The sequence below is a fragment of the Aricia agestis genome, chromosome 4 (genome assembly GCF_905147365.1).
Source record: "Aricia agestis chromosome 4, ilAriAges1.1, whole genome shotgun sequence".
NCBI classification, from domain to species: domain Eukaryota; kingdom Metazoa; phylum Arthropoda; class Insecta; order Lepidoptera; family Lycaenidae; genus Aricia; species Aricia agestis.
The window spans coordinates 19,747,367-19,774,753 of NC_056409.1; the positions used below are offsets into that span (position 1 = coordinate 19,747,367).

Here is a 27,387-nt window from a genome sequence, read left to right on the forward strand (position 1 = left end):
GAATATTGCTAAAAATAATAACAAATTAAATTTTTTATATAACCATGGCCAGTGTCAAGTCAAGTATTACTCATAATTATGATGACGGGAAAACAGCAGTATTGTAAATTGTTGCCAGTTGCATGCAATTTTCAGCATCGTTTCTTTATTAAATATTATCGTTAGGTCAAAAGTCTAGTCAAAGTCGAAGTAAAAAGTCAATACAGTCAGGTCAGGAATCAATTCGGTCGATTCAGTAAAGTGGTATACGCTTTACTGCGATGGCATTTTGGAGGGAACACAAAATAGCTCGTGTAATTTTCGAGGGTTTTCGGCAAATTGATTTATTACGCCTTCTGTGAAAGAATCGCTCATATCTTTTATAAGTTTTCTATAAAAGTACTAGATTTTCGATAAAAGTACTAGATGAGATACTTATAGTTTATAGAGGCTGGACGTCCAGTGTCAATATGATCCCCCCTGCGGCCCCCCTCGGCCCTCAGTACGCACATGGCCATTGGCCGCAGCATTAGCCATTGTTAGAATTAAAAAATAAAATTTGGCGCGAAAATACAGTTTGTCAAGCTCAGCTGTTGGCCTGTTGCCTATCAAAGAGAATGTCCTAAACTATGTTGCCTATTGCCATTCTGTTGCTGTCAAATCGATCAAAAATAGAAACACGTAAAAATTAAACTTTGAAACTTTTGATACGATAATTTTAATTCACAAGTTATTATTACTTATATATATCACATCATTACTCGGTAACAACATCGCCAAATTCTGATGTTGTGACATCATGGTTTTACAAAATACCGGCAAGTTTAGAAATGACAAAAATGAATATAACAAAAGGGATGCTGGACCATCTTCTGGTACGAAGTAAGTATTCTGCATTGATTCTGCAGTAATTTGAAGTTGAATAAATTGTAGACAGTGATTTAACTAATACTTTATACTGTTTGCTTAAACAGGGAAGAATCATCAGAATCACGGATACGGATAGCCCTAGACAATGACAAAATTGATTTAAAGTATGGGTTCGAAAGGGTGCGGGACACCAAAGAACGTACTGGATATTTAATGAACATGCATACGGTAATTGACATTGTCTTTCTCATACTTCATCTTGATATATAAACATCTCTGTCGAACATAACCAATATCTTAAAATATTTTTGCTTAAAAATTTTCAGACAGAAATACTTGATGAAGACAAAAGGCTGGTAGCGGCTGTGGACTATTATTTTATAGAAATGGATGGCTCAAGGTTTAAAATATCCCTTACATTCCTACCATACTTCTTCATTCTCGCTAGAAAGGAATGTGAGCAGGAAGTGATCCAATATTTATCTAAGAAATATGCAAATACAATACAAAAGATTGAACTTGTTGAAAAAGAAGATTTAGATCTGGTGAGTTTTGGTCCTTATTATTTTATTAAAGTTAATTTTACTAAGCTTAAACCTTGCTTAGCATAAACATGTAACTGTGATTTTTGAATGTTATGGCAGCTAGTTTGTGCTCCATTCAGCTTCTGTCGCTAAAGGGCTAAGCCGGGTGGCTTAGCCCTTTACTACAAAATTCAATTAAGGCAAAAGCCATAATACTACTCTAATAACACATTTTGCTAAATTAGTTAATCATAATATTATCTTTGTCATAGCAATATACAGGGTGCAATTAAACCTTTAGCAGGCAGGAAGGTTTAATTGCACCCTGTGTAACATACTATGTCAATTTTTTTTGCAGTTAAATCACTTATCAGGCTTAAAGCAAACATACATAAAGCTGTCCTTTATATCACAAAACGACATGTCCAAAGTGAGGAAGGAACTGTTGACAGCAGCAAATAAGAATAAGGAAAGAGAGAAGAAAGACACAATATATGCTGAGATGTTGACAAATGCATTAACAAGTGCAGCAGCTATTGAACATGCAAAGAAGACAACTGATCACATGGAAAATATTTTGGATATCAGGTACCCAAAACAGGACATATTGATATTATGAAATAATTTTTTGTTTAGAAATATTATGTATGACTTTGGAAAATAAAGATTGATAATCTAATTATTATAATACTGCCTTGCATTGACATGCCTTGCATTATAATATATTTCTTTTAGCAAAGTTTATTTGAATAAAATAAAGTCTTCTGATGCATCTACTTTATATTTGGTTATTTTACAGGGAGCATGATGTCCCATATCATGTGCGTGTATCTATCGACATGAAGATATTTTGTGGTACATGGTACACAGTTAAAAGCAGGGGCACAGAGACACCAATATTCACAAAACGGGATGATATCTTGGAGCGCCCAGATCCAATTGTACTAGCATTTGATATTGAAACAACTAAGTTGCCCCTGAAATTCCCAGACTCACAGACAGATCAAATAATGATGATATCATACATGATTGACGGACAAGGATATTTAATAACTAACAGGGAAATTATTTCTACTGATGTTGAAGACTTTGAGTACACACCGAAACCAGAATTCGAAGGGTATGTCGGTTGTGCCAAAAGATATTGAAGAAGTATTGGTGTGGTTTCTCATATATAAATTTCCTTTTTTTTTCAGACAATTTATAGTATTTAATGAATGCAATGAACTGGCTCTTATACAAAAGTTCTTTGACCATATAATGGATGTCAAACCTCACATATTTGTTACTTACAATGGTAAGGGGACCACAGATTACAGAAGTACTGTGTCACACTTATCGTAAAAGTATCATTTAAAATGTGACTGGTTGTTATTTTAGGTGACTTCTTCGACTGGCCATTTGTCGAGGCTCGCGCGGCCATACTGGGCTTGGACATGAAGCAAGAGATTGGCTTCAGTAAGATCACTGCGAGAGACGGCACTTATGCTTGTCGCCCAGCAATGCACATGGACTGTTTATGGTAATCCCTTTTTTAAACAATAATTCCATCATATTTTAACATTGAAATTAATATCAGTAAGTAATATAATAAATATTTATATTGCTTTATTTTATAGTTGGGTGAAAAGAGATTCATATTTGCCAGTGGGATCTCAAGGTTTGAAGGCGGTGGCTAAAGCTAAGCTGAGGTACGATCCTGTCGAGCTTGATCCCGAAGACATGTGCAGAATGGCTTCTGAACAACCACAGGTAAAAAGCGTTGAACATACTTAAGTACGCAGATAAATACGCTTATATTCAAACATGCACGCAAACGCATACGTAATCGGTACGCAAAAGGCGCACGTGTTATGCTCGTAGATGCATGCAAACCCATCTCGTATTTTGCATGCAAACCCATCTGTCGTTTGCACGCAATTGCGTGCCTACGTAATTATTTATTTCCCTATTTCTGTCAAATTATGTATTTTTCAGGTGCTGTCTAACTATTCTGTATCAGACGCGGTGGCAACTTACTACTTGTACATGAAATATGTGCACCCTTTCATATTTGCCCTGTGTACGATTATACCACTGGAGCCTGATGAGGTAATCAAATTGTAGAAATGAAACAGCAAAATGCTTTAAATCTGCAAAATAAATTATCACATACAAAACATGTTATTGTTACAAAGTACCATCGAGGAAATTGATTCCTAGGCAGTTGACAGACCAACGTCATTTGGTCTGATCGTGTCAATTCAATGCTAATTGTGATCTGTCGGCTGGGTTTGATTTAACGCGACCTAACTAAGTAGGTCCCCCATCTGACTAGGAATCAACTTCTCTGATAGTACTTTGAACTTTGAAGATGTTGATTAATAGGCATATGACCACGTAATTTGGTCAGTTTATGTCAAGCTCAGCTGACAGATCACGACTGAGAGCCACCGCAGACTGCAGACTTTTAATCGGCCGATAGATTAGTTTGGCTCTTGATCAGCATGAAGCTGTATGGAAGTGCGTATATTACAACGATACCGAGCCGGTCGATAATTAAGTTTGATGGGCTATGCAATTGCCTTCAAATTTTACCATCGGCAAACTGCCGGCCCTTGCTAAATCACACGAAGCCGATTGTTTGGTCGGCCGACTCGGCAGAAATCCGAATCGTGTAAATATTTTCATTCAAAAATCTATCGCTTTGAATGGAACCGTAATACCGTGCGAGAGCAATCGGCACTGTTGTTCAGTCTGCGCACTCACCACTAACCCAACTGTTTAGTTGGCGTAGTGTGCGCGCTAACAGCCCAACCCGACCAAAATATCAGCCGATAGAAAGTCTGCAGTATGCGGGGGCTCTAACATTAATTTTATATAACCCAATCAAATGGAGTAGGTCCGTTATCTGCCTATGATTAAGTTTTTCTGATGGTACGAGTGCAAGAGCAAAAATATTATGGCCGTGTCTCAGCAACACTCATTACAATTGGCAAATGGCAGGTCCTCCGCAAGGGTTCTGGTACACTCTGCGAGTCGCTGCTCATGGTGGAGGCGTTCCACGCGAACATCATCTTCCCCAACAAGCAAGTGGACGCGCTCAACAAGCTCACGGCCGACGGTCACGTGCTCGACGCCGAGACCTACGTCGGCGGACACGTCGAGGCGCTCGAGTCAGGTAACGTGCGAGCGAGAGGCGACTAGCCCTCTCACTCTGTCTCACTCACTCACAGGGCTCCAGCGCAGGTGGACGCGCTCAACAAGCTCACGGCCGACGGTCACGTGCTCGACGCCGAGGCCTACGTCGGCGGACACGTCGAGGCGCTCGAGTCAGGTAAAAGGAGATAATAATTATTGTAAAGGATATTTTAGTTTAGACCTACGAGGCTGAACATCGCTTTATTGTAGCTCTTTTACAATCACTCTTGAAAGTTTCTCAAGCTTACTGAGATTATAACCGCAAGCGAAAATCGAAATGTTTTTTTATTTTTATGTTAATAAAAGTGTTTGTAAGCGAAATAGCAAAAAATAAATTCCTTGGAGAGACTGCAATAAATTAAATAATCCTTTTTGTTTAACTAGGTGTGTTCAGAGCAGATATAAAATGCAAGTTCAAAATAGTGCCCTCAGCGATAGATATGCTGATGGAAAACACAGAGAAGACCATGAAACACGCTATAGAAGTAGAGGAAGGGGTACCCTTGGATCTGGTGACGAATTTCGACGAAGTTTGCGCTGAAATAAAAGAGAAATTGCAGCACATGAAGGACCATCCGCGACGAGACGAAAACCCACTTATATACCATCTGGACGTCGGAGCTATGTACCCTAATATTATATTGACAAACAGGTATGATTTTTTATCAAAATTGTGTGCATATTAAAAAATTGTTTTAGCAGTGTGCACTTCATTTTTTTAGTTTTCGTATCTCAACATCATTTTTTTTCGTTCAATTAACAGTGTACATATGCTTTAAAAGTTATACACTACAATCGTGAATAAAGTCTATGAAGAAATAGCTAGGATGCTAGGAACTTTGACTAGGGCCGGGTGAATATAAAACCTCGTATAAAAATCTTACACAAGTTGATGTTTGTTAGGCTACAGCCTTCTGCCATGGTCGGCCCGAGTGCGTGCGCGGCGTGCGCTCACAACCGCCCCGGCGCCACCTGCCAGCGCGACATGGAGTGGCTGTGGCGCGGCGACTTCCGTGAGTATAAACGCTCGAGGATACGTGAGTAAGTGTACGCGAACGTAATTGCGTACGTAATGATGCAACCGCGTACGCAAATATGCTCGCAAATGTGTACGTAGTGCAGCTAAATGTGTATGTAATTTTCACGCTAGCTACACTTTACGTGCAGGGGTAGAAGTTTGTTTGTACGCAAGAATCCGTACGAGCAAACTTGTACAAATTTTGCCTCTTTAGTAATGCAACCGTGTAAGCAATGTTATAATGAAAATACTTTTGCAAATGTCGATCCGTGTAGTCTATAATGAAAACATAAATGTAACTAACGTGGTAGTATAAAAATCATCTGCAGTCTTGTAGTCTCGAAGTAACGTAACACTCTGTCAGTGCCGGCGACGCGCAGCGAGTACCAGCGCATCCAGCAGCAGCTGGAGACGGAGAAGTTCCCGCCGCTTCACCCCGGCGGACCGCCGCGCGCCTTCCACTCGCTCCCCAAGGAGGAACAGGTATACGCGCCTTATAATTTAAATATGTACTGTACATTAGGGTTGCTGAGGATTTCTCTTCCGCTTCCTCATAATGAAGAAGTTCCGCAATATTTTGGGTTCCTCAACTGTTACCGCATCCTCATAAATAAAAATAAAAAATCCTCTTCCGCTATCGCTTCCTCAAAATTTAAGAGGATTTAAAATCCAATCATGGCAACGCACACGCCAGAGCACGAGAATTGTATCATTCACTCATCTTTTTACGGTTCCGTACCCAAAGGGTAAAAACGGGACCCTATTACTGAGACTTCGATGTCTGTCCGACTGTCTGTCCGTCTGTCTGTCTGTCGCCAGGCTATATCACAATAACGGCTGTAGCTAGCCTTCTGAAATTTTCACAGATTGTGTATTTTGTTGCCGCTATAACAACAAATACTAAAAATAAAATTAAATTAAAATTTTTCCCATACAACAAACTTGATTTTTTTTGGCCTTTTTTGCTCGCAATCAATAATAACAACAGGTACGCAGTTAAATTTTCACAAAGTCCTTAATGTGCACTTTAATTTTAGTAAAATACTAAAATAAAAAATTAAGGGGGGCTCCCATACAAAAAACACAATTTTTGACCTATTTTTTCTATTTCGGAACCCAGCGTGCGCGAGTCCGACTCGCACTTGGCCGATTATTTTTGTGTGCGTGGGTTGTGTATGTAACTGAGCTCCTCCTTAACTGCTGGACCGATTTTGATTATTCTTTATTGTGTGTGTTTTGAGAATGGTTTAGATTCATAGTTTGGTCCACTGGGAAATGCCCTTTTAATTCTTTTTTTGTGTAATGTATGTACCTACTCAACCTAGTTATGTACAGACTGGACAAAGGCTTTTGGTTTGGGTCCGCTAGTATTTATAATTTCCTATCATCCCTTCCCTCATCCGCATCCTCTTCCTCAAAAAAAATCCTCTTCCTCATCCTCTAAATTTGCGCGCGACAATTCCTCTTCCTCATAATCACTTCCTCAACAACCCTACTGTACATGTCACAATGTAGTTTTTATGGCGCTATAATAACTCCCACACGGGTTTCGCTGACGGTGGCCGGTTTCATTGAAACCAGACCAGTTACGCAGCAGTAATTTTGTAGTGCTCAAGTGTGTGCGCAGTACACAAGAGCACTCTGTATTCCTTATACTCTCATAACCCAGTGGGACGAAAGACCGACACGACTGGCGAGAAATCAGTCGCAGGATCGACTTTTTACATGCCTATCCGACGAATGAATCATCTTGTCAGGTGATCAGCCTGCATTGTCCTAACCAAACTTGGAAATAATATGTTTCCAACGCGGGAATCGAACGTAGGCTCTTGACTCGGTCGCAGGACCTGAGAGTCAAGCCGTAGGATCTATCGTGTCAAACAGCTGTCATATGTCACGAAATATTTTCCACATGTCACGATACAGCTGTCATGACACGAAAGACCCTACCGTCCTGGACCCTAATGGTAAATGATATAGTGAGCCTAAGAAAGTATAAAAGTATGTATACTTACTGAGGTATACATACTTTTATACTTTATTAGGCTTTGATGCCAAAACGGAAATGCTACAAGTCGCATATTAGTAACGTTTTATAACATAGTAAAATGAATAATAAAAAGCGCTTAAAAGTTTAAATATAATTTGTGACTTTTTTAGGCGGCATACGAGAAGAAGCGTTTGGCGGACTACTGTAAGGTGGCGTACAAGAAAACCAAAGTGACGAGAACCGAGGTGCGGAAGACTACCATATGCCAGAAGGAGAACTCCTTCTATGTCGACACAGTCAGAGCTTTCAGGTTTGATTTTAGAAGTTCATCACATTTGTGAGATTAAAATGAAACTGTTACAAAAACACCAAAACATTGACATGGCTATGTTTCTTTTCCTAAGGGCCTGTTTCACCATTTTCTGATAAAGTGCCGACCAGGCTATTCACAACTTTTTTAAGTTTCTCCATACTTGATCTGTCAAGTTAATTGGTGGATAGCCTATTTAGCACTTATCAGGAAGTGGTGAAACAGGCCCTAAGAGTTTGTAGCTACGTATCCATATCTTCTTCAAACGCTTATCAACATGCTACGTCTATGTTAAGTGCTTAAGTTAAGCCAGCCAACTTGTCAGTTTTTACAAAACAAAAACATTTAGAAAACCTGTAACGGCTAAAACATTTACTAACGGCAGGGTGTAACAAAACTAAGTGATAAAACTTTAGGGTGTGTAGCTTTCACAGTGAACTCTGTATAGAGTTAACTGTGAATGTAGCAGCGATGAAAGAGTAAATTTTTTTTTTACTTTTGTATGGGAAAAACCATAACCCGGGAGCGCTTATCAATAAAAATCACAAAATAAAATTGGCTCTTTCAGCGCTGCTACTTTCACTGTTAAGTTTATATTAGGGCACATACACACCCTAAAGTTACTTAGTGTCTCTAACATTGTCACTAAGTATCATAAAATTTTCTCCGAAATTCGCAGAGACCGTCGCTACGAGTACAAGGCGCTGAACAAACAAGCGAAGGCGCTGGTGGCTGCGGCGGTGCGCGGCGGCGACGCGGCTGAGGTGAAGTCGGCGCGGTCCCGCGAGGTCCTCTACGACTCGTTGCAGCTAGCACACAAGTGCATCCTCAACTCCTTCTACGGTTACGTCATGAGGCGCGGGTAAGATGACGTGAAACTTTTTGGGGCCTGTTTAGAGTGGAATTTCAAGGTCTCATCATAATTTGTAGTATGAGACGAAAAGCCAAACGACAGGCCTCGGTCAGGACTATTTCTTGAACCATGGACGAATTGCTTTATGCTAATTACTCACATACGGTTTTGCTCGATCGAGCAATAACCTTTCATCCCCACATTCAGCATTGCTCGATTGTTTTACTCTAAATCGAAATATTTAATTCCTTCGAGCTGTGAATTTTGCGGTCCACACAGTAATTATTACTCGATTTGGAGTAAAACTATCGAACAAAACCGTATGTGAGTACTTAACATAACGTTTGAATACAAGAAAGTCTTCTTAAGATGCCTTTTGTTGGTGTATTTAATCTAAAACCATTTTAAATGGTCCCAGAGCCCGCTGGCACAGCATGGAGATGGCGGGCATCGTGTGCTACACCGGCGCCAACATCATCATGAAGGCGCGCGAGATCATCGAGCAGGTTGGCCGCCCGCTCGAGCTCGACACTGACGGTATGTGATGACTGATTTGACAATGTCCTGCTAATCAAAAATATACCTTATTAATATTCAATCCTTAAGGAATGCTGCCCAAACGTAAAGGTAGCTTTCCGATGCTTGTGGGTCACAGTACGAGATCGCGACCCGCGAAAGTCGCAACGTGCGACTTTCGTCGCGTGTGACTTTATAATCTGAATATATGCAGTTATAAATTGAAAGTTTAATTTGCCTTATTGTTAGTGATAATATATAAATGAAACAATACGGGTTCCGTAAGGGTCGCTCGGCTGGTGATCTCTTGGCATACCTGACTCATCGTTGGGCTCAGGCAATTGAGTCGAAGGGAGAGGCTTTGGCTGTTAGTTTGGACATTGCGAAGGCCTTCGATCGGGTTTGGCATAAAGCGCTGCTATCAAAGCTTCCATCATACGGGCTGCCCGAGAAATTATGTAAGTGGGTCACTAGTTTCTTAGCAGACAGAAGCATAAAGGGCGTAGTTGACGGCGAATGCTCGGAAACTCAGTCTGTTAATGCTGGTGTCCCTCAGGGCTGTGTGCTATCGCCTACTCTATTCATACTGCATATCAATGACATGTTACAAACCAAAGGCATTCATTGCTATGCGGATGATAGTACAGGTGATGCTTTATATACCGGCTCCCCTAATATTTCTCGGCAAAATGTCACTGAGAGTCGAAACGAACTTGTGTCTAAGGTGGAGAATTCATTGGAGAAGGTCTCTGAATGGGGTAGACGTAACTTAGTCCAATTCAACCCCGCCAAGACACAAGTCTGCGCGTTCACCACTAAAAAGTCACCAATGGTCGTTTATCCTCGTTTCGAGGGCACATCTTTAACCATCTCCCCTAGCATTGAGATACTTGGCGTCAACATATCGAGCGAAGTCCAGTTCCGATATCATCTTGAGGGTAAGGCCAAATTAGCCTCGAAGAAGCTTGGCGTTCTTAACAGAGCGAGACATTACTTCAGTCCGGACCAACGCCTACAACTCTACAAGGCGCAGGTTCGGCCTCATATGGAATATTGTTCTCATCTCTGGGCAGGGGCGCCAAAATACCAACTGCTCCCTCTGGATCGTATCCAACGAAGGGCTGCTCGAATTGTTGACTGCCATAGTGTTTCAAACAGCTTGGACCCCCTGGAATTACGCCGAGATGTAGCTTCACTCTGCATCCTCTATCGGTTGTATCACGGGGAGTGCTCTGAGGAATTGTTCGGAATCATACCACCTGCAACTATTCGCTATCGTCCCACGCGAAAAACATACCATCCTCATCACCTTGATGAGTGGCAGTCTTCCACAGTGCGTTTTTCGCGTAACTTTCTGCCGCGCACTGTAAAACTCTGGAATGAACTGTCACCAGCAGTATTTCCGGACCGATACGACCTGCAAACCTTCAAGAAAAGAGCGTATACCCTCTTAAAAGGCCGGCAACGCACCTGCAGCTCTTCTGATGTTGCGAGTGTCCATGGGCGACGGTAGTTGCTGACCATCAGGTGACCCGTTTGCTCGTTTGCCCCCTTATTTAATAAAAAAAAAAAAAAGTGAAGTTAGAATTGAGCCAGCAATATGTTTATAGTAATAATTTTCATCGAGTAAATAAAACCAATAAAACTATCGCAGGTATCTGGTGCATCCTGCCATCTTCTTTCCCGGAGAATGTGACGGTCCACACGACACACCACAAGAAGACCAAAATCAATGTTTCCTTTCCCAATGCCGTGCTCAATGCCATGGTCAAGGTTAGTGTTATTTTCTATTTCTGGCTTTCCAAAAGTGTAACAGATCGAAATATCCAACAAGTATATGAAACGAATATAAAACATACCACTCAAAACTGTAGGTCCGCAATCTGCCTATGAATCAACTTCTCTAATAGTAGTACTTACATACTTACAAACACAGCTATAAAGAACAAAACCCAATTGAAGAATTGACGCGTTTCGTGTGTTGAATGGAAAAAAGGATAGAGTTAATTTTACTGTTGAGATTTTAATTAAGATTTTCATATCTCAGTTAATTCCGATTATTGAGATTTCAATTCGCTACAATGGGACTTGATAACAGACGAACAAACCGCGCAGCTGCACTTTTTTATCTACTAGTTTCATTTGTAGGATCACTTCACGAACGACCAATACTACGAGCTAGTGGATCCGGAGACAAAGAAGTATGAGCAGCGGTCAGAGAACTCCATCTTCTTCGAAGTGGACGGTCCGTATCTGGCTATGGTGCTGCCTGCGTCGAAAGAAGAAGGGAAGAAGCTAAAGAAACGATACGCTGTGTTCAACTTCGATGGTTCTTTGGCCGAGTTGAAAGGTTTGTATTGTTTATATTGTACGGAAATAGTTAAAGTTGTGGTGAATACTGATGTATTAAACTTTACTCCTACAGATACTAGTGGCCAAATTGTGTCTGTTGTTTATTTCAAGCTACGAGTTAAAAATATGTTTTTCGCAGGATTCGAAGTAAAACGGCGCGGTGAGCTGCAACTAATTAAGATATTCCAGTCTTCCGTTTTCGAGGCTTTCCTCAAAGGCAACGATTTAAAATCCTGCTACAGTGCCGTGGCAAAAGTTGCCGATTACTGGCTGGATGTGCTATACAGTAGAGGCGCCAACATGCCCGACTCAGAACTATTCGAGCTGATTTCGGAGAATAGAAGTATGTCCAAGAAGTTGGAAGACTATGGTGGGCAGAAGTCCACGTCTATATCTACGGCGAAACGATTGGCCGAGTTTCTAGGCGATCAGATGGTGAAAGACGCTGGGTTAGCGTGCAGGTAAAATAAAATTCATTACGAAAAAAAAATTAACCCATGACTATTGAAATACCGCGTTTAAACTGTAAGGCTTCTTACAGACGAACGGTACTTGTCGATGGCACGCGTCGACGGCAATCGCTGGATTTTCATTGATTTTTTGACACTTGACGAACGGCGGTCGACGGCAGCTGTCGGTGCGTGCCGTCGACGAGTGCCGTTTGTCTGTTAACGCTCTATGGTTACGTGCTTGTGCGTTTGTATGTTTGCGTACGCGTCAAACGATTCCAGTGATATCATACTAGTTAACTACTAACTCATTACTAGAACCACTTACTAGGGTTCACATTCTCCTTGTACGCATAGCTAATTCCATCTGAACAATACACCTTATCTCCTTCAATTAAGGTTCATAATCTCCCGGAAACCTGAGGGTGCGCCAGTCACCGAGCGGGCAGTACCGCTCGCCATCTTCCAATGTGCGGCCAGCGTGAGGAGACACCATCTGCGCCGCTGGCTGCGCGACCCGAGCGTCGCTGACGACGTTGACATACGAGATGTGCTGGACTGGCCCTACTATATAGAGCGGCTCAGCGGGGCCATACAGAAGATTATTACGATACCGGCTGCTATGCAGGGGGTAGGTGCTGATAGATTTTTTTATGCAGAGTATAATCCGAATGAGCGGTGCACAATGCTGAACGAACGAAGAAACACGAAGTATGCTAATTAGAATGCGAGAATTAAGTGCTCGTTCAGACGTTCCCGCTGTAGGAACGGTGCGGTTCTCGTGCAGAAACCGAGCGGTTAAGTGTGAACGCTGTAATACAAGTTACAACACCTTTGCAATAAGTTGCGATCGGTTCGGGCCCAAACCGCGCGGTTCCCGCTGTGTCTGAATAAGCACTAAAACTGCTCGGTTGTGCAAAGCGTTGTTGTTGCTGAAAAATTCAACATTGAGCTTTATACCGCATAATGCACCCTAGTGCTGCAATTGAAAAACAGGGAATACAATATGCTAATTGCTATGGCAATCTCAAATGCTGCCGTTGAATATAAATACTGACCAATTGGCATTGTGTAATATAACACGTATAATATTATGATTATTTATTTCCTTGTATATCGTGTTAAAATTTTGCATTTATTAAGGCATGGTAATGTTATACCATTTAAATGAGTGTTGTTGAAATTCTATTTGCCACCAGGTGCCGCGATAGAGCCGTCAGGTCTATCGTGTTAAACGGCTTTCATATGTCACGATATAGCTGTCATGTGTCACGATAATATGGCTATTTGACACGTAGACCCCTGACGGCTACGTCGCGGCACCTGGTGCCAAATAGAATATCAACAGCCCTCATTGCCAATAAATAATGATTATCAAATATGATAACTTTATCATCTTTAATCTAGTTAGACAACCCAGTACCGCGAGTCCAGTATCCGGACTGGCTCCACAAGAAGATGCTGGCTAAGACCGACAAGTACAAGACGAGGAAGATCACAGACATGTTCTCCGCCAAACCCAAGGAGGTCGCCGAGGCTGATGATGATACTGAAAATAATGGAGATTCAGTGGTAAGGTCTTATAACAAAATACAATAAAAGAGTGTCTTAGGCTGGTTTTACAGTGACGCGTACCGTCCGTGCGGGTGGTAAGCGCGGCTCGCAAGCACGTGGATGACCTTCGAAACTATAAAACGAGTTCAGTGCCACGCGGTTTGCCATCTCGTGCAGTCGCAATGATAAAAGCGCGGCCGAAACACTGTCCGCGCGGCCATCCGCGCGGTTTATTTTACTATGTAACGATCGAAAGCACTCAAAGCTCGTGGATCGCGACGCTTACCAACCGCCCTGGCAGACGCGTCATTATAAAACCACACTTAACTGATATCTCTTTTGTTCACGCCTAAAATAATTGCTATCGTACCTCTGAAAACGAGGTAGATAAAAAGACAAGTAACTCAATGGACAGATCTCATGTTGCGTGTGTGCTTTATATTACTATATCTTATCTATATTTAACTTGTATTAATTTTTGTGCGGCTTCCTAAAAGAGGAACCAAGGTGAGTAACAACCAAGATTAAAAACACTCATGATGAAATCAGTTCCTCATTAATTGTCAATCATTACATGGCTTTATTGACAGTTTGTTACATTTTTTATTTTGCAAACTTAAAGTTTTGCGGTTATCTTGTAAATTTAAGTAACAGATTAGCTTTCCAAACTTATTTTTAAAATTTGTTTCCTAGCTAGTAGACGTAGACATAGAGGATATAGGCAAGGAGCCTTCCACGGCCGTGATCAGGCCGCTAGTGCACACGGCGAAACGCAAACGCGAGGAGTCCCCGCCCCCCGAGGCCGCCACGTGGCGCGAGGCGCTCGGACCGCCGCCGCCCTTTGGTACTACTAAGGTTAGCCGCGCTTATATTAAATAGTTAGAAATAATAGTAAGCATAGTAGACAAGCTTGATAAATGCTTTATTTGAATTATTCGATGATTTCCCCTTTAAAAAAATATCTAAATAATGGATACGCTATGCAAACGCTAATTTTTTTGTATTATCCTTGTCTATCAAACCCGTTTTTCAATGGGACAAAATGTGTATTTCGTATGCATTGCCTAAATATTTTTATTATAAGTAAGGCAGTTTAAATATTATTAAAGATCAAATAGAAATGCTATTTGAACTTGACTATAATTTTAAAACAAACACATTTTTTACTTGCAGGAAGAACGAAAAGCTTGGATATTATTCCAAAAGAAGAAATGGATGTGGCAAATGGAGAGACGAGGGCTTCGAAATAGAAATAAGCGAGGTAAAAATTATTTCGGCTTTAACATTGGTAAGTTTTAAATGAAAGCTACAAAAATATTTTTATTGTTTATTTTTAGGCAAAACTGATAACGATGTCATACTGCCTAAAAATACGGGCCCGACGCACACGCTTGGCGGGTTCATACGCCGAGCGCAGCGGACGCTGCTCAACACACCGTGGCAAATTATACAGGTACATGAACTAGAAAGTTTCAACAACAAATATCGAAATTAGTTGATCTTTTCAACAGCGTTGACGATTGGTTGATGTTTAAAGTGAATGTGTACCTATCATTCAGAATCTGGGAATGAAGTGTTTGAGTCGTGATTTTTAGAAATTTAAAATTTTCTAGGTGACAGAAACTGGTGAGCCAGGTCTATTCCGTCTATGGGCGCTGGTGGGGACGGAACTTCATCAGATCAAGCTGACAGTGCCGCGCGTGTTCTACGTGAACCGCGTGAGCGCGCGCGCATCGGAGCGTGGGCCGCACTGGCGGCGCTGCGGGCGTGTCCTACCGCGTGCGCGCCCCGCCCCCCACCTGTACCAGTACACCGTGCCCGAGCCGCTGTTCCGCGAGCGACAGCAGTGAGTAGACATATTAAATGGAAAACTAACGTAAATCACTGTTGTTGTAGATACTAAGGTTGGGAGTACTGTTGTTATAAAACATGTATTGTCAGCCTCTGAATGTCAGCAGGCTTACTAGCTAAATAGTAAATAACAATATTTCTATGAAAACTCAGTAAACTGTGTTGGTCTCTCTCAGGTCTCTCTCACGTTCGTCGGCTGACAGGTTTTTTTCTTAACGGAGCCTAATACTTTGTTTCACAGAGAGCTGATGAGCGAGCTATCAGCGCCGGAGATCGAGGGCATATACGAGACGCAGATGAGCCTGGAGTTCCGCGTGCTCATGCAGCTGGGCTGCGTGTGCACTGTCGACCCGCAGGAGGCCAGGAGGTAATGTCACAACTAAAAAAAATGTTTTATTTCTAAATTGGCTACAAAAACACTTGCGGAATTGTTCTTCGTGATGCCGTTTAGTCTTATGCGTAGATCTTGCGTAATTGACTGATTTACGGGTATTAAAAACCTATAAATTTTGGTCTCCTTAATGCCTGTATAAGTTTCTGTATAACCGGAAAGCAATATATTCGCGCACGAGTGAAAGAGATGAGTATTGATAAAAATGTGCGAATTTAAACGGTCGTAGATCACAATTGGATTGTTGTAGATGCTTGCTTAACCATTTTTTTTCTTTCAGAATCATTCAGTTCGGATCAAACAATACAGATTCGTTTACATTGAACCAGCTACAGTTCAAAAGTGTGGCGCACCAAGCGTACCTACAGAGTCAAGTAAGTTACAAATTTTATTATATATTTTATCACAATTAACAGCAATAGTTAGCGAGTTAAATAATATAACATGACCGAAACAAATTGTTTACACAACCTTAATGCCTACTGGTTTGACTGCAAACTCGACGCACGGTTACAACTTACAAGATTAGGTACACCTCAATCGAATTCGTCGAAAAAACTGTAAGTAATGAATCAATTTTAACATGTGTACGCACATACTTTCATGCGTGTATCTCTTCCAGAACGGCGTACCCCCAGTGAAGCACATATTCCTGTACCAGCACTCGGCTCCGAACTCGTCCCGCAGCATGTGGGCGCTCATACTGGGGCCGGTGAAGCGAGGATACATATTCGTGCTAGACAGCGTCAAGAACAACCAGGTGCCAAACATGAACACGCTTTACGCCGTCGAGAGGACTGCTAAGTATGTTATTCAGCTATATTGTTAGAAAAGTTATATAATATAGTCTAGAATATTAAATTTAATTTACATATTTCTGTAATGTTCATAACGTGAAAAAGCTGGCTGAGAAAGTTTTAAAAAACGGGGAAGCAGCTTTCGAATAATTCTATCGATAGTCTTCGTTACTACTTTCACCACCAGATGACGTTGTACACACTCATTATATCAATATTGTTTTTACATTCCCAGTAACAGTTTTATAAGCAACATAATAGCTGTAATATTGGCAATTGGCTGTGACGCTGCTGCTGATTTTGCGTTTGCAGCCTATCTAGAACTAAGAATTATAATGCAGGATAAACCTGGGTACGGATGAATCATCGCTGCCGGGCGCGGACATGACGTGGGAGGTGTTCGCGGAGAGCGAGGGTCGGGGCGTGTGGCGCGGCGTGACGCGCGCGCTGGCGCGGTACCGTGACGAGCGCGCGGGGCCCACCTTGCTCGTGCTGCAGACCGCACTCTCCGCGCCCGCGCTCGTGCACCTCATGCCAGGTTAGAGCCAAAACCAGACAAGTATAATAGGCCAAAAACATGGCCTTCTTTACAATTCCAGTGCGATTCGAATTCTTAATTTAATAACGTAATTTGTGTATCGCTCAGCACGGAAGTCAAGCCCTAGCCTTACTAGTAATTTAAACAGGTTTTGCTGGCCAACCTGAGAAGAAAAACGCCAACGCACCTATACGGGAACTGGTTATAATATAAACTAATATCTTACTGACCTTTTGCTAAACATTTTTCTTAGCTTATCTAAATAAATGCTTATACGGACTTTATAAACATCAAAATAATCTCGCAGGTCTATCAGAGTTCCCGCTAGTACCGCTCCACGTGCGCGACGTGGACTCGCTGTACAGCGCGCTGGAGTGGCAGCGTATCGGCGCGCGGGCCATCGTACGACACTACCTCAACCTCGACTCCGTTATCAACCTCACTATAGAACAGTGCAGGTCAGTTTATACGATCCATGGAACTAGTTAATCGTTGATACGCTACGTACAACTTTTAGTCTGTCTCACTTTTTAACGTGAAGACGCGTTGATGAGTATTTGTGGTATCGAAACAGTGCCCAATGGTAACTAATTTGTTATATAACAAAACTAAGGCCTTATAAATTCTAGTTAATGTTCTCACTGTAAGAAGTGACTAAAAATCTTGATGTGTAATGTATTTCATTACAAAAATCGTTTTTTTTTATATACCGCTATTAACTTTGACTCGGTTTGTTTTACTCGCAAAGCTATCGAACTTTGGGAGTAAAACAAACCATAACTGTGACCCAGTTATGTTTAAATAAATTCCGTGTCACCGTCCATTGTAATAATTATGTATTTAAATTAATTAATGATTTCTCCTTTCAATCTCCAGATATTTCCACGTGCCGATCGGCAACATGCCGGCTGACCCGACTCTGTTCGGCGCGGACCTGTTCTACGCGCGCCACCTCGTCAAACACAACTTCGTGCTGTGGTGCTCCCCCCTCGACCGCCCTGACCTCGGCGGGAGGGAGACGGACGATAATAGGTGAGAGTGATAGAACAAGAGTTTCCTAAGTAATAGAGCAGAGGAACCGATAGAGAACAACAATTTTATTAGAAGAAAAAAATGATTAGCATTATAATTTACCATTTCCATTCCAGTTATGTAACTAACTATAATTGTTGGGGTAAAAATATGGTAGGATATGGACCTGGATGGTCCTTATAGAAACAGCAGAATTTTCTAATGAAAAGAAAATGAACTAAGTAAGTATAATTCATTATGTTTTTTTCTTGTAGGTGTGTTTACAAGTCTGTATAAATATTTATGACTGTTACGTTCGTGTTGCAGGCTAGTGAGCGAGGAGGAGGGCGGATGCGTGGTGTCGGCGGCGGGCGCGTACGCCGGCGTCAGCGTGGAGCTGTCGTGCGACGCGCTCGCCGTGTGCGCGCTGCTGCAAGCACACGCAATATTGCAGGTACATACATTGTAGTGGGTTACGCAGCACGATATCGGATTAGATATTGTACCAATAAAAATAAACATGTAAGAGATGTATATTATCTATCGATACATCTATATATAGATGGACCGTTTTTTTAATTTATGACGACGTAAATGTTAAGTTAATTTACGTCATTTATTTATGTGTATATTTATTAACAGGTAGAGGGCACCAGTGTGGCGACGTCATTTGGGGCACAACACGCGAATATACAAGACGTCATGGCTACCACAGGTATACAACTAGAAAACTACGCTGTGCTGCCGTATATATGCACTTTGTATAACTAGTAACTACACGGCAGTAGAGCAATTAGGCATGGGTCAGGGTGGTTTAAAATAACAACGCATTAAGCGGCAGCGAAACAACGTAACGCGACAATTCGGAACGTGTCATCGCGCAATACGCATTCGCTAGTGCAAAATACCGTCTATAGTCCGTCAAGAAAGTGAAGAAATTAAAAAGTGGCAACATCGTAGTGTCATCCCTTTTTTCTTTGATTGATTTGAAAGGGATGACACTAAGATGTTGCCACTTTTTAATTTCTTCACTCTCTTGACAGACTATACGTATTATTTTTTTCATAATAACAAATATGTCGTAGAAAGTATAAAATGTATGTTAATTATTTACATACATGAAAAACGCAACTGATTCAGGTTCAAACGCTACGGCCAACTATGACGAGACGGCGCAGTGCGCGGCGGCGTTCCGCGTGCTGCGCGGCATGGTGGCGGCGTGGCTGCGCGACGTGTCGCACTACAAGAACGTGTTCGCCGACTTCCAGATATCGCACTTCTACAGGCATACAGACCTCCTTACTAATAAATATTTACACATACATATTTAGAACCGATATGCAATGTTTTCGTCATGTATCGAGCGCCTTTAGCGAGCTAATAAAAGGCTTTCCTGGGTATTTGTAAATTCGACTATTCTATGTTAATAATAATAACTCCCACACCGGTTTCGGTGACGGTGGCCGGTTTCACTGAAACCAGGCCAGTTACGCACGAGTAATTTTTATAGTGCCAAAGTGTGTGCGCAGTACACAACAGCACTCTCTATTCCTTTTTCTCTCATAACCGTCTCCACGTCGTGTCGGTCTTCCGTCCCACTGACGGAAGACCGACACGACTGGCGAGATATTAGGCGCAGGACCGACTTTTAACATGCCCATCCGACGCATGAATCATCTTACTTGTCAGACAATCAGGTGATCAGCCTGGGCAGACCAAACTTGGATATAACAATGTTTCCAACGCGGGAGTCGAATCCACGATTTCCGAGTCAAGAGCCACGCTCTTAACCACTGGACCACGGAGGCGTTCTACGTTAGGTAATTGTTATAAAACAAACAATATATTTCAGATGGCTGAAGAGCCCGCGTGCGCTGCTGTACGAGCCAGCCTTACGACGTACTCTATACAGTCTGATGAAGAAACTGTTTCTCATGCTTGTCGCGGAGCTCAAGCGGCTCGGCGCTAAGGTTGTGTACGCCGACTTCAACAAAATACTGCTGCATACTGGGAAGGAAAGTGTCATGGAGGGGATAGGTAATTGTCTTTTGAAGTGATTAAGAATTTGTGAATATTGCAAGTTCATAGAAATATACCTTTTACGTAGTACGTAAAACGTGGGATAATAGTTATACGTGGGAGAGCCATGCTTTGGCACGAATGGGCCGGCTCGACCGGAGAAATACCACGTTCTCTCAAGAACCGGCGTGAAACAGCGCTTGCGCTGTGTTTCGCCGAGTGAGTTTACCGGAGACCCAATCCCCTACCCTATTCCCTTCTCTACCCTCCCCTATTCCCTTCCCTACTCTCCCCTATTACCCGATTCCCTCTTAAAAGGCCGGCAACGCACCTGCAGCTCTTCTGATGCTGCGAGTGTCCATGGGCGACGGAAGTTGCTTTCCATCAGGTGACTCGTTTGCTCGTTTGCCCCCTTATTTCATTTAAAAAAACGTACCTTTAAAGTGGAAAAAGTTGTTCGAGCGTTGGCGGATTTTGCAACCTTAATATAAATTGCAGTGATAAAATGAAAAGCTTTCTTTACAATCACGTATCTTGTAGAATAAAAAATAACAATACATTATTTTCTATCGCAGTCAGTGGTAAATTGGTAATACAACGTGTCACGTGTGTGGGTTACCAACTGTACTCAGGCAAATGTAACGAAACTTTCACCTCTTCGTTATTCAACCGACTTACCACTTCTCAACATTTTAACAATATCCTATATTGTAGGCTACGTGGAGTTCGTGGTGCAGAGCATCCGCAACAAGGAGTTGTTCCACGGCGTGGAGTTGCGGTACGCGCGCTGCTGGACGCACCTCGTGTGGCTCGACCACGCCAACTACGCCGGCATACAGGTATTACAGTGGCATATAGTAAAATGGCGTGTAGTAAAATGGTGTATAGTATAATAGCTTTCAGTAAAGTAGCATATAATAAAATGGCGCAAGAAATGGCATACAGTAAAATGGCTCATAGTAAAGTTGCAAATTGTAAAGCGGCTTATAGTAAAGTGGCATACAGTAAAGCGGCATACAGTAAAGTGGCATATAGTGAAGAGTAGGGAATGCAATCTCGTTCACGCGAGATTTCGGCCTTTTTTAGCGAGATTGATCTCGGACGAAAAAAAAGCGAGATCTCGCGAGTTTGACGAGATTTCACTTGAAAACGTCTTATTTGAAGCGCGAACGGAGTTGTGATCACAGAGTCAAAACAAAGAGGAGCTGGCCTAATATAAGCAAATGTGCACTGTGATTCTCAACTAGGTCCTGAATTTTGACTTTTAGTTATAAAAGAACTATTTTATTACTAAAATATTTGTGTTTGATAGTTTTCTTTTAAATTCTGGGCGTCACGTTATCGTGGACGCTGGCTTCCACGATAAAACGTTGGGTGTACGTTAAATGCCCTTTTGATTTTACGCACCGTGGAAGTTTTGTGCGGTTCAGAAGTATCGACGTTGTGATATCCAATCGTGTACGTTAAAAAGTTATCGTCGACGGAAATTTAAAAGCGTCTCCATAATATGTTTCCATACATTTTACTTCCCTATGTTATCGTTTTACCGCGGACGACCATGATATTACCGCCACGTCCAAAATTATAAAAGCGCATGAGAAGAGAAGACTGTCTGTTTCTTTCATTTGTTATTTGATAGATAGTAGACACGTATGTCAAAGTTTACTACTTAAAATTATAGACAGATACATCTAACAATGTTAAATGCATAAAATTCTATTGAAAAAAATCGTGAAAATTAATGTTACTCTTATAATACTTAAAATATTCATTACTTTTTTCGTAATTTATTCAAATATTGTGATTATTTGCAAAAAAACATACCAAACTGCTAATCTCGCGAGATCTCGAAATTGGCGAGATCTAGCGGTATTGTATTCATAAACTCGCGGGATCTCGCTTGAGCCCCAATCTCGCGAGATTTGCATTCCCTAGTGAAGAGGCATACAGTAAAGTGGCATATAGTAAAGAGGCATACAGTAAAGAGGCATACAGTAAAGAGGCATACAGTAAAGTGGCATATAGTAAAGTGGCGTATAGTAAAGTGGCGTATAGTAAAATGGCATAATATTATGGTAAAGTGGCATACACTAAGCACGACATTTAGTTTCAATGACATAAGTTGCGCTAGGGTACATTATAGATAGAGGCAAAATACGGTTACATAAAATACAAGCTTGCATACTACTACTTGAAAACTCCTTTTTTAATTTATCAAAATATAACACATAATCTTAAAATAAACTCCTTTAAAACGAATAATCTTTAAAATATATAATTAAATAATAAACAATAATTATTATTTTAAATACAGGGCCGACTACCACAAGGTCTGGTGGAGGTGGGCTCGTCGCAGGCTACTGCTGATGAAAATGGCGAGGGTGAAAGCGAGGTAACGAAATAAACAATTTTTCTATATTTTCTCATCGTACCATGACAGAAATTAATTCATAGGCAGGCAGACCTACGCGCTACGTCAGTTGGTCGCGAATTATTTCAATTCGTGATCTGTTAACTGGGTTTGACTAAACGCGACCAATTTACGTAAGTCCGCCGACAAAAATGATTTCAGACTTTTTTTAACTATTATTATTAACCTTAATCGTGTTTTAGGGGGCGGTGAGCATGCACTGGAACATAGCTAACTTCCTTCCGGCGGCGGTGCGCGAGTACCTCTTGGGGGCGGTGGGCGGGTACATCTCCGCCGCCGCCGCCCACCGCGACGCCCTGCCCGCCCTGCTCACGGGCGAGATGGCGCAGAAGCTGTTTCAGTATGTACTGCTGTTGATGCTTCAATTTTGAATAATCATAAAATACGCGATGAAGCCGCCAAAAGAAGATTAACCGATTTAGGGTTCTTGCTCATAACTGCGAACTCGCATCGCATCGCAAATGTCCGCGGCAAAATTTATAATATAAATGACATTGCAATGCGATGCAAATTAGCAGTTATGCTGGGTCAAGCAGAATCGTTGTGTCGTGCTTAAATTCGCCGGTACTTTCCGCACAGAAATTGTATGTCGCATGGAGTATGGACACTGAACAACACTATATAATTTGAATACTAATAATTTGAATTTTAACTATTATTTTTAAATCGCGAACTTATAGTCTTAAGTCTTCTAGAATCTTTCGCATAAGTATTTACCAACATCTAAACTCTCTTCTAGAATAACGGAGAAGATCAACACCCGATGGCCGACGTTGCGGGCGGAGGACGTGGCGGTGCGTCCCGGGCTGCGGGCGGACGCGCTCGCCGGGACCACGCCCGCGCTGCTGTTCATTACCGCGCTGTGCCGCGTGCTCGAGCTGGATGACACTATACAGGACGAGGTGAGGTTATCAGCTAACAGAATGCTGATGTAGGGTAGCATAACGCGTTGAAATAATCTTTCATGAAATTCCATCTATTAAAAAAGCAAAGCGTAGTTATAATATTAATCGTTTGAAATTTTTGTGTGAAAAATACATCAATGAAAATTATACTGAATTTAGACTTATATTTACTGATGGTTCGAAGCATGGAGACGGTATTGGAGCTGCGTTCTTAGATACCTACTCTGATTATTACAATAAATTTAAAATTAACGCGAATATCTCAATAATGCATACCGAACTCGTAGCTATTGCAAAAGCTTTGTTGTATGTTGCTACATTGGAAAATGTAAAATATTTTGTTATTTTAACAGATTCCAAGAGTGCACTACAGCATCTGGCTCGATGTACCTCGGTGTCACGAGGTCTACCGATTGCCTATGATATTCTGAAAATAGTTTGTCAGTTATTAGGTACAAATAAAATCATTAAAATACAGTGGATTCCATCCCATGTCGGGCTTTCAGGCAACGAGGACGTAGATGCGTTGGCTAAGCAGGGATGCTCAGATGGGATGCCTTTGTCTATCGACCCCTATCACACGGAACATATTTCAGCTATTAAATTAAGATGCTACGAATTATGGCGCGAATATTTCGATAAGAGGTCATTAGACAAGGGTATCTGGTACAAAACCATACAGCCGCACCCGACACCGTCTCCGTGGATTGATTGCTCACTCAGTAGAAACGATATCATCCTGACTTTAAGACTTAGATCAGGTCATATTCCTCTCAACAATTTCGGATACATGATGAAGAAGGTCTCATCGCCTAACTGTCATACGTGTGGGGTTAAAGAGGACGTGTATCACGTCCTATCAGAGTGTGCACGGAACGAAGTTGCAAGAAAACATTATTTTAATTCGCGTCTTAATGATGTGGGCTATTGTAACACAATTCTGGCTTCGCCAAATACAGAAGTAGCTAATGATCTCTTAAAAGTTGTCAAAATTATTTTGAAGGATCGAGGTCATAATAATTATTGTTAATTATTATTTCTTTGTTTGTTGTTTTCTGATTTTGTAATTAGTCTTAAGAAATTGTTACTGAGTGGCATGTTCATTATTGAATAAGCTCATTAAATAAAGATTAAAAAAAAAAAAAAAACGCGTTGAAAATCGTACATTAACCTTTCGCTACTTATCTCTTTTACTTGCGAATATTGTTCGCAAGTAAAAGAGATAAGATAAACTAGATACGTTATTACTACCCTTAAGTGCTTGTTCAGACATGCGGAAACCGCGTGGTTCCCGTGCAGAAAGCGAGCGGTTGTGTGTGAACGCTATAATACAGCGCCAAAGTAATATGCTACGAGCGGTTTAACCGCGCGGTTCCCGCATGTCTGAACTAGCACTTAGGTACGAGTAGTTATAACGTCTCTAGTTTAACCGCACCAAATGACGTATGTGTCAAATCTATCCATGAACCAATTGCTCTAATATCGCAGGTGCTAGTAGTCCGTCGTCAGTTGCTACGTCTAGTGGGCGCGGGGGAGTGGGGCGCGGCGGCGCAGTGGCGGGAGCCCGGCGCGCCGTGCCGCCTGCCCGAGGTCAGCTGCGCCGTGTGCAACCACTGCCGAGACGTGGATCTCGCTGCCGACCCGGCTACTACAGTGGGATATGACCAGTTAGTATAAAAACGCGGCAATCATTTACTTAAATATACATAGGCGTATCAAATGGCCACATACTTCTTTCGATAGTTCACAATTAGTATGAAACTGGCCTTGTACCATGAAACTGTTTTGAGACTCAAATAATCGGACGAAAATGCTGCGTCCTACTCTAACAAACGTGAAATGACGTTGTTAGAGCAGGACGCGGCATTCTTGTCCGATTGCTTGAGTCTCAAAACAGTTTCGTAGTAGGCCTACTGAATTGAAAGTGTTAAGACTTGGCGTTAAGCAAAATCTGAATTAACACAGTAGTAAACATTTTGAATGTTGGTTGGTTTTAAACATTTTAAACTTGGCTTGTTTTGCAGTCATTTCTTTCAATGTTATCCCAATGAAATTCTGAATCCGATGGTAATGAAAGTGTCATTTTAATTGAAAGCTGCTTTCTGTTCACACCCTCATGACAATGTCTTTCAAGCGCCAAGACATAGGCTGTAACCAAGCTGTAACTAATCACAACATATTAGTTGAATGTAGCGTTTTATTGTCAGGCTAGCAATAATATCTGTTTGTTGTAGCCCTGTGCTGCTATGTCCGTCATGTGGGACCGCGTATGAGAACCAGGTGCTGGAATGGCGACTGATAGAAACCATGAACCGGCGCACCATGAGCTACACCCTTCAGGACCTCGCCTGCTCCAGGTGTCATCAGGTATATACTAATCTATGTGTTGAAAGTGAGTTTTGTCACTGTTACTGCCATACTCAGAGACGAATATTAATTACTTAAAGAGTCGATACGAAATTTTTAAGAAAACGACAGAAATAATCTATATAGATAAAATTCTATCTAATTCGAGAAAAAATAAAAAAAAAAACAAATTGTCCCAAAAAACACGATTCAAAACAACCTAAATCTCACATTATATTACTCGCCGCAAGGCTAATGTGAGATTTAGGTTGTTTTGAATCGTGTTTTTTGGTCCAATTTGCTTTTCTTTTTTTTTCTTTTTTCTCGAATTGGATAGAATTTTATCTATAGATTATTTCTGTCGTTTTTTTTTATGAATTACAGCTCCAAGTTGCCGAAATTAACAGCAATTATTTGCCCATTTTCTCTAAAATTTTGCCGAGTTACATATTTTTTTACTCAACTATTTCATATTAAAGTGGTAAAAAGTAATTCCAACATTGTATAGACGACTTTCTCAACAGTACATTGTATTTTTTTCATACCGTTAAGACGTCAATACAATCCATAAACAGGTGATTCTAAACCTTTTACAGCAAAAATCACAAAACTGTCGAGGGATTGAGTTGGATTATTTAAAAATACTTGAAAAAAACAAAAATCTAGCTCCAAAATTAGATTATAATTGCAATGATCTTACATGTTGTGCATTAAAACTTATAGAAATACTGTATTTTAACTGTTAAATCACGTCTGTTAATCAGCGAAATCGGCAAAATTTCGTATATGGACTCTTAATTGTAATTATATTTTTACCGTGATAACAAAGATTTCCACGAATCCACGATCGAGGGATATTTATTATTTTAACATAAGCCCCATACATTGTCTGACTTTTCATTAAATGTCACTGAGTGCGGCAGTAGGTGTTAACTACAACTTATATCCAGGTATAGATACAGTGCCCTGTGGCGATTGTAAATAGGTAACTTCCTCATTATTATGAGGAAGATCTCTTTTCTTTTGGCCATTACAAGGGATGACAAAAAAATTGCTATTAGTACTCATTATGAAATTAGTACAGAACTCTGTGTCTATTAAAACACTACTTTTTATTAAACCTATTTTCTAAAAAGATTGTTTTCTTGCTGTCTTTATTAAGCTTGACTAAGCAATTTTTTTACCTCAGCTCTGTATAACTTATTTAAGTATATTAGACATTGTGAATAAAATAGTAACAATAATTTAAGTCTTCTTTTTAATTTCAGGTGAAAAGAGAGAATCTATCAGTGGTGTGTGATTGTGCTGGGGAGTTTTCTCTGATGGTGTCACTCAAAGAGATACAACAGCAGTTAGAGACATTAAAGACTATAGCCCAGTATTACAAAATGCCATTATTATTAGAACAAATCGAATTTAACTTAAGTAATATTTGATAAGAAATAAAATTTGTTACTTTTTAATTGTTTTGTTTTTACTACCAGAGCTAATTTAAGGGTGAAG

At 41.1% G+C, this 27,387-nt stretch overlaps 1 protein-coding gene across 2 annotated transcripts; it reads left to right on the top strand.

Annotated features, from left to right (window-relative positions):
• The first annotated feature begins 635 nt into the window (after positions 1–635).
• On the top strand, positions 636–27,345 carry LOC121725837 (DNA polymerase epsilon catalytic subunit 1). Of its 2 annotated transcripts, XM_042112950.1 has the most exons (43): positions 636–861; positions 954–1,077; positions 1,176–1,394; positions 1,732–1,961; positions 2,173–2,493; positions 2,570–2,670; positions 2,754–2,895; positions 2,993–3,125; positions 3,351–3,464; positions 4,359–4,445; positions 4,602–4,689; positions 4,938–5,205; positions 5,457–5,566; positions 5,936–6,054; positions 7,732–7,871; positions 8,551–8,733; positions 9,143–9,261; positions 10,895–11,013; positions 11,389–11,590; positions 11,732–12,053; positions 12,441–12,672; positions 13,449–13,613; positions 14,289–14,450; positions 14,769–14,856; positions 14,933–15,048; positions 15,209–15,441; positions 15,688–15,813; positions 16,118–16,211; positions 16,460–16,641; positions 16,976–17,172; positions 17,480–17,630; positions 18,049–18,204; positions 18,511–18,637; positions 18,826–18,898; positions 19,324–19,468; positions 20,036–20,220; positions 20,917–21,041; positions 22,517–22,594; positions 22,816–22,973; positions 23,373–23,535; positions 25,027–25,205; positions 25,773–25,905; positions 27,153–27,345. In XM_042112950.1, exons 1-43 carry the CDS (start codon positions 779–781, stop codon positions 27,318–27,320), a joined length of 6,660 nt encoding a protein of 2,219 aa, XP_041968884.1. In that variant the 5' UTR covers positions 636–778; the 3' UTR covers positions 27,321–27,345. The 2 variants fall into 2 exon arrangements, with proteins under 2 accessions (XP_041968884.1, XP_041968883.1); XM_042112949.1 differs by lacking the exon at positions 4,602–4,689 and having other exon boundaries at positions 4,359–4,533.
• The last annotated feature ends 42 nt before the right edge of the window (positions 27,346–27,387 follow it).